Consider the following 12,339-nt stretch of genomic DNA (forward strand, 5'->3'; position numbering starts at 1 on the left):
CACCACACTTGTCCATGGCACTGTGAAAAATCTTACATTAAAATGGCTTTAAAAGTAGAGATTTCATAGGTCTATTCTAATGTCTGGAATAATGAGTGAAATGCAGCCATAGACTACAGCAATAAAGCTGGTAAGATTTTGTGCAGGACAGAGATACAGAAGCCTGAAGAACTTACCACAAATCTAAGGTCCTTTCCAAACCTAAGTATTCTATGATTCTATATAAGTATTGTTTCCACATTTTGACTTTTCAAAAATAACCTATCATTGCATATCCATGTACAGTTCCTCAGAGCACTGAGGAATAGGGAGAAGTTGAAATAAAAGGGGTAAAATGAACAGTTAACAACCTTCCCTCAAAAAATAAACCCCAGGCCACCAGAAACCAGGTCTTCCTCCAGGATTAGTAATAGACAGAAGCCAAAACACAGGCCCTCCTACCACACTGTGTTACTATCTAAATAACTCTGTGCCTCTGTACCCCTACTCCCTGGCGAGAGGTCTTATCTACCCATGTCCTATTTCAAAGACAGAGGTAGATAATCCTAATTCAAGAAAAAGCTATGTAAACTAAGCAAAATTATTCAGATACAGAGAATCATGCACATATATCAAAACCAAACTAACACTGATCACTAATTTAAAAAACACTCAATTGTTAACAAGTGCAGGCAATACATTTTTCATTCCATTACTTCTCTTCACAGTAAACATCCTGTTACACACACGAAAAGACACATTGGGAGCAAAACCCCAAATACAGCTATGTAAGAAGAAGCACTGAAGAACAGACAAAAGAGGAAGGAAAATGCATAGTAAGATGCATTTTTTTTTTTTTCACTGTGACCTCTAATATATTTTTATATAAACCAGGCAATCTGGGAGGGGGGGGAATCATCCCATAAACACCAATGTGACCTTAAAAAATAAGCATCATTTTCATTCTCAGAATTGTCTCTCACCCTCTGCTAAGCACAGTAAGAAAGCTGTTGCTTTGATAAACAAATGAGTTTTGTATCATAATAAAGATGAAGAACTACGGGAAAAACAAAAACTGTAAAAGCTATATTGCCAACTAGTATGACTCTTAATAGCCCACCAGTTGTAAGGAGTGATGATGAGTGTTTGAATTTATCCAGCCTTCCTATTTACTACCATTATCTTGGCATCAAACACTGAGCAGCATCTTTGTACACAAGACAACTATATTTATCAGCACATATTTATGAAAGTATTTCAGCTGTAGACGCTGTACTCACAGGGTTAGAATGCAGCACTGTAAAGAATTCTGGGCTGATAAGGAATTTCACAGGGGGAGACTGGAGCAATAAAGTAAGTCTGGATCTGGAGGTAGAGTGAGGCAGCACATTCTCTCTTCGAAAATCTAACAGCAAACGGAATGACAAAGACTTCCAGTAACAATCATTACCAAAGCATCACTGCAAACAGCTTTATCAATTTGAATCACAAAGGATAAGATTTAAGAATATGTTGTAAGAGAAACAACATGAGTAGACTGTCTAAAGAAGTTACAGAATGTCCATCAACTGAAGGACATGTTATAAGAATATGTGAGATGGCATTTGCCGAGAATGGTTTAAGTATAGCTCATCCTATGTATCTTCAGTATGGGGATGAAGCCGATGGCTGCCCAAAGTCTCTTCTAGTCTGTATTTTACCATTTCAAAATACAGTTGCAGATTCAAAATATCTGTAACCCAGACCACACAATTTTCAATTTTTTTCACTTCAAATGTCCTGCCTATATTTTACCCAGTCAGATACCAACAGAAAAATGTTGTGAATCTCACATTCTTTTTCAACAGGATGAGCCACAATCTTCAAAAACTAAACAGCAATGAAAACAAATGGTTTCCTTTTCACCCAGACCCAGGGGGATAAGTCAGGTTTTGCCCTATGCCACTCTCATTAAATCATCTATGAGATAAGTGCTCCCTTTAGGGGGAGGATGAGGGGAGAGATCTGTTGTTTTTTTTAACCTGCATTAGAATGGTGAAAGTCAGTTTCCTCTCCAGCTCCATCCACGGCATTTGTATGCTCTTCAGGCCTGTCATTAGTCATTGTTCTTCTGATGCTCTGGTACCTAGGGTTAGAAAACTGGACTTTATATAAGTGCATGGTACTTATAATCCAATTCTGCCTCCGAGGGAGGTTGCCCATCTTTTCTGCCATGTAGGTTAATATACACTGAGCTCTAATTTCGGCATTAACAGCCTTTTGAATTTCTGACCCCATTACAAGACTTTTTTTTTAGCCACAAAGCTTATGAACTCAGGTGGAACAGAAAAGCCCTAGAAGCCCACACTCAAATTAAAAGGAACAGCAACTTAAGAATAAACATCTATAGGCAGCTATAGCAGTGACTGTGACCCTCCCCTCACACTCAGAGTTATAATGGTGAGTGCAGTTTTGCAAGCACAAAGTTCACAAACAACAAGGGTAGTTCTTACCGGCGATTCAGCTGTTCCATTTGCTGTATGGAATTTGACCTCTGGAGAATCTGTGGGGCTGGGGGGGCTGTGGGTCGCTGCCATGTGGTTGTCCTGTTCACATGGTCCACATAAAATATCCGTCCATGGCTGTCAATTCGAGCCTCCCAGTCTAAGTAGCAATAAAATACTGTGAACCATGGAGGGCTTGGGGTTTATTTATTTATTTTTAGCTCTGTTACTTCTGTAACTGAATCTATTGTTTCAATTTTCTATTTCTCTTTTACATGATGACTTTAGGGCAGAACTTTCTTGTTAAGGGGTTAAGAGATGTGCCTTTTCCCTATTATATCCCATAAATGAAATTCCCCACTGTAAGTAATCCATATCTAATAATTCCTATTCCTTTCTCTATTCTATTTCCCATTAACCAGTAACTGTCACAGGAAAGAAAAACCAGAAATAAAAAAAATACCAGGATATTCAGTCTAATTCTTTTGGACTGAAGTAATTCAGTATCTAATCAGAGGCTTTTTTCAGGGCAAAACACCAATGGATAAGTACTAGAAACCCTCCAAAACTTGGCACCTGTCATTGTTTTTCCCCAGCTAATAGTAATAAAAGCTCCTAGTGCTCCTCCTGGGTTTACATGTTAAAGGTAAACAGACCTGCCAGAAAAGATGGACAACTGTAACAATAAAACTCTTTCATGTATTAAATGCACATTCTAAAGTTGTGAATGATGCAAGTATAGCAAATTCAGCTTCTTGTCTGAGTGATAATTATAATGCTGTCCACTGGCTTTGCAACACAAGCTGCAGACAGTGCTGGAAATCTAGACCATGGAGACAAAGCAGCAGAGCTGAGTGAGATAAAGCAACTGGGACCTTTCCCCAACTGCACCTGACTTCTCAGTGCTCAAAAGAAACCAGTTGAGCCACAACACCTAGGCTTTTTTAGTTCATAAGCTTCTGGGGTCAAAAATACTGTCTGCCTAAGAACTGCTTACAAAATGAGCAAGACAGCAAGACACCAGTCATATTTCATATATAGAAACGGACATGCCTGATTCTTGCACAATGCAGAAAACGTGCAAACCATTTAGCAGTTTAGTTGAAACACAGTCTCTGAGAGCTCAGAAGGTTTCTATATGAGACTTTCTATATTGCAAGTCTAGGTGAAAACATTAATCACTTCACTGTCACTTCACTGGCAAGCAACCAATGCTGAATGACTGCCGCTCTGTGAGGAAAGAGGGCATACAAGTGTCTTGACAGCAGAGTAGGAGAACTAAATTCTACTGTAAATTATTTAATACTGACAGTCTTAAAACCTCAGGCTGTTACTGTATGCACACTATAATTTCTATTACTTCAACTCTTGGAGGCAGCAAATGGCTTGCTGCGTTGCACTGTAGGGCCCGAGCTGACTCAACAAAGGAGAGGCGGGTTTTGAGATAAACTCTTGTCACCTCCACACACAGATCTGTGTTTTAGCTGGCCACAATGCAAATTACTCTTCTGTCTTTATGATGCACAATCAAACCAGCCTATTAAGTGCTTAAAGCACTTCTAGTGTTAACAAGAGCTATGTAGGAAAGTAACTCGGGAGACTCAGAGGAAGAAAAGACGAATCAACACAAGAAGGTAGGAATAAAGAGAGCCATTTAAGGTAAAAATTTAAATTCCAGGAGAAAAAAAGTAAAAATTTTCTATTATATTGTAAATTGAAAATACAAGTTTAAAAATAAAAGTGACATCAATACAAAACTTATGGCGCAATCACTGTATTTGCTCTTCAAAATAATGTCTTTTGTATCTCAAAAAAGCAAACAAACTTTTCAACATTCTCTGGAAAATGTTTCCATTCCTTAAAAAGAAAAACTATTGAAACAGATGTTCCTGTGCAAAGGTCCCACTTCAAAAAAGTAGTTAATACTCCAAATTAACCAGTTTGCAAACTACAGAAAACATGGAAGTATGCTGGGAAGGACAGAATTGTTCACTGGGGGGACACAACAAACAAACAAACCAACAAACTCAACAAAACAGTTTAAATTTGTGAATTCACTATTTTGCTTACATGTTAAATCCTAAACCACTGTATGATAGTTGAGATTTTTCTTGTGGTGACACAGCCACCATTTCTGTAACGTGGTCACGCAGAGGAAAAGCATTTTGCAGCAGTCAATTTCAAATACATAAGTTTAAACACTTGGGCAATGGCTTCTTAAGTAAAGAACCTGCATCAGTGTTGTTATGGATAATGATATCCTCCATTAGTCAAATCACTGTTAGTCAAATGTGTTAAAAAGTAACTGAATTTGACAAATTGCAAAACTGTATTTCATCAAGGTTGTGTGGTCAGGCTTATTTGTTGATTTTTCCTTTGGAATATAGGAATTAGAGCAAAAAAAAAATTGCATGTTATAGGCAGAAATACTAGACTAATATTCCAATTTTTTCCTCTTGTTTTTTAATCTAACCTACACACAATTGAAACAAATGCATCTATTTTTCTTAGTTTCAGATTCTGGTGAAACAAAAAACAGATTGCAACCCAAATTACAAAGAAGTTACTGTTTATAACTCAAAATTATATTCTAAATATTTTCTCTCATTTTTCACTATTAAAATATTAAGCTGTTACATATCCAAAAGCAGAGCTTTGGAGAGAAAAACTGAACCTAGGCAACAGTTAGAATTTAATATTTTATTCACATTAGCAAATGAATGATCTACATGAAGATTGCATTGGGCTTTGATTTTAACAGGTGATGAGTATGTGCATGCTCATGCATGACTGTGTGAAATCCCAGTAAATGTCAGAAATGTTAGAATACCACACAGTCAAACCTTTTCCATTAAGACTGCAGTAGTTTTTCCTAGTTATTGTAGTGTATAGTTTGCTTCTGAAACACAAAGAAACCCACATGCATAAGCCATGGTACTATAAAAGCTATCTCTACGTATTTCTCGTTTATTACACTGATCTCTGAGTACTCCCTGTAATATACTCTGTCTTTTTCTGTACGAAAAGAGATAAAAATGCAACTGAAATATAGGTCTCCCAGGCACAATTTTGTAAAAAATAATCCTGGTTTTATTGAGGTGGCAGTTAATTGACTTTAGGATCCGCATGGAGGGCTCATTTGTCATAGGCACTGACTGTAACAGAAGCAGCATGCAAAATCTTCTCATCATCCTGGTTTTCCAATACACAGTTATATCTGGGTTCTGCAATCAGGTTCTTTCCAGTAATCTAACACTCTCCAATTACAGAGCAAACAGTTCCATTCCACGCTGTGACATAAGGATCTATTCATTTTACACTAAATAGATGAATTCCTTTAAAGTAATAGAGCTTTGCCACAGATTTCAGTGGGTCTGAATGTAATTTTTTTCTTTTTATTTTATTTTGTTTTAAAGTAATGCTTGCTTATTAGCTGTTTAGATTTTTTTTTTTTTTTGGTCCTTTCTTCTTTCTTTAAATATCTAATACTGAATAGATTTTCACTGCCCCAAGTTTAAGAAAATACATCAGTCCAGCATCTGGGAGCAATGCATTTTTCATATGCATTAGAGAAATTACAATTTATCTGCCAATTTAGATTCAACTAACTGCTGCTTAATAGCCAGGTTTATTTTAATTCAAGAAGTCTTTACATTGCCTCAAAAAAATGAATGGAAACCACAGGCACCTTTCACATAATCTGCAGTGACTGAAGACGTTATATATTTCTCTGTAAATCATCATCATAAAAAAAGTATTCAGAGATTTCAGAGCGCTTGACATCTTTCAAGTGTCTCACATAGCGTATCACCTCACCTCCCTACCTATGTGTATTGCATACTGAAAAGGCAGCACCATGCCTTCTTTCTCCACAAATGTCACTTAGCAAGTCTGTATACACCAGATATAATTATGAAAACACAACCTGATAGTTTGCAGACTAAGCACAATGCCTTTTACAATAACAACACTAGACTTAATCATCACTTAGGACTTCTCAATTGATCATTCTCAGTTCTCTCATTTAAAACAGAAAGGTAATTAGATCTCAGTAATGAGCTTCAGGCAGCTTATCCCCCAATTAAAGTATTAAGAACCTCACTTGGTGGTAGAGCCTCATCCACTCTCTGATACCGGCTAACATCCTGACGTACTGAAGGCAGCGACCTCAAGGGCTGATGGCCATTGGCTTGAGCACCTGGAATCAAAATGCCCACAATTATTTTCCTAGTCAACGTAGGGAAGCCCTACAGTTGCCTCTAAGGTGAACAAGGCAAGCTAAAGCTTTTTCAGGACTACTGTATTTAGGATATATCTAACAATCATGTATTTTGGGAGACAAAGAAAGTTATGTCTATAGTTCTAGTAGGTGATTTCTCTTGGATGTAGTGCAGTCCTGACCCTGAAAACATCACCTCTTGTGATGTGCCACATCCACCCGTGACCAGCGAAGCCAGGGCACTGAAACAACAGTGTGTTCCCTAGCCATATTCCAGCAGGGTACAAGGACAAAGCTTGACCTGGCCCTTTCTGTAAGGGTGGGAGGTGAAACTGTCCATTGACCTTCTCTGTTGCAGTCACACTGATCTGCAAAAACATGGTGCAGCCTCACCCCTAATTGAGTCCCAAATGTCTAGAAAACGCTGTAAAAAGAAGTTTTGACAGTATTTGAAATAAATACCAAAATTATTCTTTCCAAAACAAAGAGCTGCTTATGAAGAGAACGAATTAACAGATCCCCAAGCTTTTGAAATATTATGGAAAAGATGTATTCAGAAACACGGTTGATTGGACCCATTATAATCCCTGAAGAAATTTAACAGATAGCCCATTGTCAAAGGTGCTTGGAAGAAATCTGTTAGGGTCATATATCCACTTTCAGTGATTTTCAGTGAGACATAAACCCCTTCAGCTTTCTTTTGAAAAAAAAACCCTTATGTTTTAAAGCTAATACATAAACATGTGAAAGAAAAGGCCTAGTTTGCCTAGTTTCTGGAATTTTGTCCCCTCTCATTACCATTTTGATTTGAAAGCAGGGTAATACTGTGGAGGTCCTTCCTCCTTTTCATCGTCCTTCTCACTACTTTCTCAGGAATTACAATATATCCAATTTCAAAATAAACATGCCTTGGATATTTCAGGTTTGATTTTTTGTTAAAGCAAAATCTCCAAGAGCCTCTTGAAGAGAAGAATGAATTTCAAAGGAAGATACAAAACCAAACCAAACCAACCCCAAAGCTTGAAAGATAAATAGAGAAATAAAGATGTTTATTTTTCAGATGTTAATTTTTTAATCATTTTTACTGGCTGCAGAAAGGTTACTTCAGAAAGTGCCTCCTGCAGTAGTTACCTCCAGTAGCTCCTTCAACCTGTGCTGTGGCACCCTCACAAGCTGCTTGCGCTCCTTCAATTTCTTCATCCTGAGACTGGCTGTTGGCAGCTGCTGCCTGCAGGCTTCTTCTTCTTTGCCAGATTTCTCCTGCTTCCTCTTGGTCTTGTAATTCACCTGCCTCAGCTGCCTGTCCTTCCTCCTGAGGCAACTCTACCACAGGCAGAGAACCAGAAGTACTTGCAGAGCCCTGTGTTTCAGCACCTGGCTCAGTTCTAGCTGCATCGGTGGCACAAGCTCCCTCTTCCTCTTCCTGAGAAGAAAAGGCTGGAGTCTCAGGAAACCTGGCATTTTCAAATGAAGAACACCGCATTTCCACTGAAGAACGTCGCACGGTCGCACTTTCGTTGCAAGAGCTGTCTGCCCCTTCCACGTCACTCTCCCCTTCTGGCCTGGTACTGGCCTCACTGACACTTTCTGTGCGAGCAGGGTCACTCTGCTCAGTTTCTGATGATATCTGGGAAGGTTCAGACCCTTGATCAGTGGATTCTGTTTCACTAATGCCCCTTCTGCTCCCAGCAGCGGCATCGGCAGCTCCTGTGTCTACACTGCTAGGAGGCTGCTCTGCCTCCTGAATGGTACATGGCTCATTGCCAGCCTGGTCTGCTGGTACTTCACTTTGAGAACCTTGCAGGCTTTCACTTCCTGCTAACTGTGATGGTGGAAGCTCTGGGAGAGCCTCGCGCTGGTCATCAGTTGATGGCAGAGGAGCTTCAGAGGTTGAGACGTTTTCATCCTCAGCAGGCCCTTGGATTACCTGATCTGATGAGTAACTTAAACCATTTCTTTCAACGTTTCTTGCAGCACCATCAAGCATTATTAAACCACCATCATCTTCCAAGGAAGATGGAAAACCCAGGTCTTGATGTAACTCATGCTCCTCTTCATCTGAGTCAATGTGAAGCATAGCATTAAGTCTTGTGTCAGTAGGAAAGCTACTCCTCAGTTTTGGGGATGCTCCACGTGGACGCTCGCCACAGGCAGATGTCCCAGGTCTGGGATGATTATTGTGTTCTATTGCATCCAGATAATCATTTAGTGAGTCCTGGCGACCTCTGGTAGGTGACGATCTTGAAGCACCGGAGGTCAACTCATCTTGGTCTGTTTCCAAAGTTCTACTAGTCCTTAAAGGGTGTCTCAGGATTGCTTCTCCAGAAGAATACTCAAGGACTGGACCATTAGAACACACTGTAGATGTATCATGATGCCCTGGTGGCATGTCCTCATCGTCAGAGGGGCTCCCCAAGTCTCCATTTACAGAGTTCACTCCCAGCAAAGTGCCAACTGTTTCTGGTGAAGCATCTGCAGAGACACAAAGGCCGAATGTGAAGCACAATCCAGCAACAGACAGCTCATTCTACTTTGTCTGCATCACAGAAGTGGTATAAAAAATACACATCTTTCCAGATGTTTGCTTATTTCAATCAGACAACTAAGGGAAGAAAATACAGTTAAAACAACAGAAGCATCTACAGCATTATAACAGCAGGTACAGAACTGTCACTGTATAAGTCTTTATTATTTTGTAGAATATGGAAAATTTAAGAGATATGAAACATGAATTTAAATTGCTGCTATTTTGCTTTCAAAAGACAGAGCACTACCAAACATCTTGCCAAATTATCAGTAAAACCAGCCTCACCACCAAGGAATCAGTTTTCTACAGCATACCTCTTGTATCCAAAAGTAGGATTTACACTAAGCCAGTCACTAACATCAGCTGTCATTACACCCTTAGCAACATGCAAAACAGCATCTGAGATCACATGAGTAATCACAAATTGTATTCAAGCACCAGATTCTTAACACAACATTTATTTTTAGTTAATTTATATGAACTGCAAAGAATGGGAATCTACTTCAGTAAAGTTCATGAGATACTAGCTATGCTATGAGAATATATATAAAAGAGAAATAAAAATAAGCCATCTAATTTGAGAGAGAGGATGGTATCTCCCAGCATGGAAATTAAACAGGCACAGAGTTGAAAAATGAAGCTGTAAGTGTCTGAACACACCTGCAAGAAACCTGACATGAAGCTGGTGAACTGGAGTGCCTGGCAACAAACAGGACTGAAGACAGAAACATTTTTTTTAACGCTGACAAAGCAAAAACATTAATGAGATGCACGACTACATGGCTACAAAAAAGACAAGAAGGTTCTATCAAGTTAAAAGAGCAGCATCTCGCTACCAAAGAGATTATACCAAGCCTAATGAAGGAGAATCTAAGAACACAAACATGTAAATAGACACATATGATGTTACAGACATGTAACTGTACCAGCTGTGTTCTGCTAGTTGCTTTCAGAACAGGAAAAAAAGGAAATAAAAGAATTGCCTAACAGAAGCATGTATTTTTAGAACTGTAACAGATATTCTTGGTTCTAAGCAGGACAGAGTCCTGTGAAAGTGGAACAGGACAGACTGATCTGCATGTAGAGTAGCAGAGGAGGAGAGCTCAGGTGGAATCTTACTTGCAACTGCTTATCTCATCCAAAGGTGTTACAGAACAAGAATGTTGCAGAGTGAAGAGAAGCAATGAACTAGATTACGCAATCTGTCCAACTGAATGAGAATCATAAGCAGATTCATTTCAAATCTATCTAACAAAATAGGAAAACAGTACGATAGATGTAGTTTTGGAACTACCATCTCCAAAGCAGAAGCTTCTAAACTTTGAATCCCAATAGAAAAATCTATAATAGAGGACCGTACACAAACGAGAAAGTATATTATCATGGAAAATCCTATAAATAGAAATTCTCTCCATACAGCTATCTGGAGATCCAGATCATTGACAAATTCTCACCTTCATGAACAGAAGATGTTATTTCCACCTTGAATTGGAGATACCCACTTACATGATCAGCTGGGAGCCTTCTGCCAAGGTTATAGCTGACAACTTGGTCTCTGCAAAAAAAAAGATATTGGGTTGTTGGGGGGTTTTTTTAAACTAGTTTTCTTTTTCCAGTATTTTGTGTCACAGGCTTTTATCAGCTAAGGGTGGGCAGGATAGCAGGTAATTTCTATTACAGTGTTAAAATCAGCCATACACTTTTGCTTGTATGGAAAAGCACTTGTATAGAAAAGAAAATATCTTCCTAAAGTCCTAAAGAAATCAAAGTGCAAAGGATCCCTTTCCCCTAACCTCTTCTTTCCCCCAACCCAAAATGTTCTGTAACTAATACAATCTTTCATTTATTAAAACCTCCTGCCCCCTTGTGGTATTTTACTACATACAAAATTCCCAGACCAGTTTTTTCATATTTTAATTTTCATTCAATAAAGCACTTCTGCATTCCTGTTTAGAAACGCTTTTACTGCTTAGATTTCACTTCAAATAGGTTCTTAAGAGTTACTGAATTCTGTGGGATTCAGACTTGACTAAGCACTTGTATCAGCTTGAGACTTAGGATTAGATCCTAGGCTATACATTCTTATTAGGCATAGCCAAAATTCACAGCCCCAGTCCCCCTCAGCACGGCTGGGACAGCTGAAGGGAGAGGAGGAAGTTACTGAAGCAGCCCATAGGAAATTACTGTTATTCATGCAGATAAATCTATACTGGTATAAGCACCTCTCCTTCACTGGGAGTACCCTTACTGCAGCATGACTGACAGACCCAAACAAATGCAAGGTCATTACTGAAATGAGCTGCAGCAGTTTGCATTAGCTTTAGCAAAAAGTGTCCTGAGTGGACAACGTATGGCAAAGTAGCCTCCCCATGTTGCTCTAAAGGCTGAAGTACGTGAAATTACTGTAGTAGTGTCTCCAGGATCTGTCACAGATTCATTGCTCTTTACTCCAAGTACAATTCTTCAGCTAGACTCAAAGGTATCCTCACGAGATTACCATTTGAGGTTTCTAAGTTTTACATAAGGTTTATATTACTCTAAGCCATTCAAGATTAGAGAAAGACACAACATGAATAATGTCTGCTCTGTATTCAGTTGAATCAGTACTAGATTATTCTCATGTTCATTTATCATATTTTCTATGAAGTTTAAAGCCACTTGCCATTTCGTTACATAAACTTGTGAGCTACGACAACAGCTGAAAATGGGGCAGAATTTTAGTTCACTCTGTCTAAAAGTGGCGGGTTCTGGACTTCGCCATTTCATTCATTAATACTGATCCACTAATAGAGAGAAGAGACAAGTTACACATACAGAGTACATGACTTTGCTCATGCAGTATTTCAAGTTCCCACGTTAACCAGTAGAGGATTTCAGTTATCCCTGACATCACCAAAACGAAGAAGAAACTGAAGATAATTACTCGCTTGACCAGAACCAGACTACAAGACAATTAGCAGTTGATTGTACACTTGCTACATTTTTACTTCACATCTATGTAAAGCACTCCTTTACTTTTCAAAACTTCCGGTGGAATGTTGTCTGTCTACAATGCCTAGGAAAAGGAGCCCTGAGAAATGACTGGCATGCAAAAACTGAAAATGGACAAATAAATTACAAATGAACAGGCA

At 38.8% G+C, this 12,339-nt stretch overlaps 1 protein-coding gene across 3 annotated transcripts in view; it reads right to left on the reverse strand.

Annotated features, from left to right (window-relative positions):
- Window positions 1–12,339, reverse strand: part of HECW2 (HECT, C2 and WW domain containing E3 ubiquitin protein ligase 2) — a 183,210-nt gene that overhangs the window by 40,588 nt on the left and 130,283 nt on the right. For all 3 annotated transcript variants that reach the window (XM_061376685.1, XM_061376677.1, XM_061376692.1), the window contains 6 exons: window positions 10,663–10,763; window positions 7,813–9,153; window positions 6,565–6,660; window positions 2,472–2,622; window positions 2,001–2,104; window positions 1,260–1,384 (listed from right to left, as the gene is read on the reverse strand). In XM_061376685.1, the coding sequence (XP_061232669.1) occupies window positions 1,260–1,384; window positions 2,001–2,104; window positions 2,472–2,622; window positions 6,565–6,660; window positions 7,813–9,153; window positions 10,663–10,763 (1,918 nt within the window). The remainder of the gene's footprint in view (window positions 1–1,259; window positions 1,385–2,000; window positions 2,105–2,471; window positions 2,623–6,564; window positions 6,661–7,812; window positions 9,154–10,662; window positions 10,764–12,339) is intronic.

The sequence above is a fragment of the Neopsephotus bourkii genome, unplaced genomic scaffold (genome assembly GCF_033783945.1).
Source record: "Neopsephotus bourkii isolate Nb327-2 ecotype Australia unplaced genomic scaffold, CSIRO-AGI_Nbou_v1 NB_196, whole genome shotgun sequence".
Lineage (NCBI taxonomy): Eukaryota > Metazoa > Chordata > Aves > Psittaciformes > Psittacidae > Neopsephotus > Neopsephotus bourkii.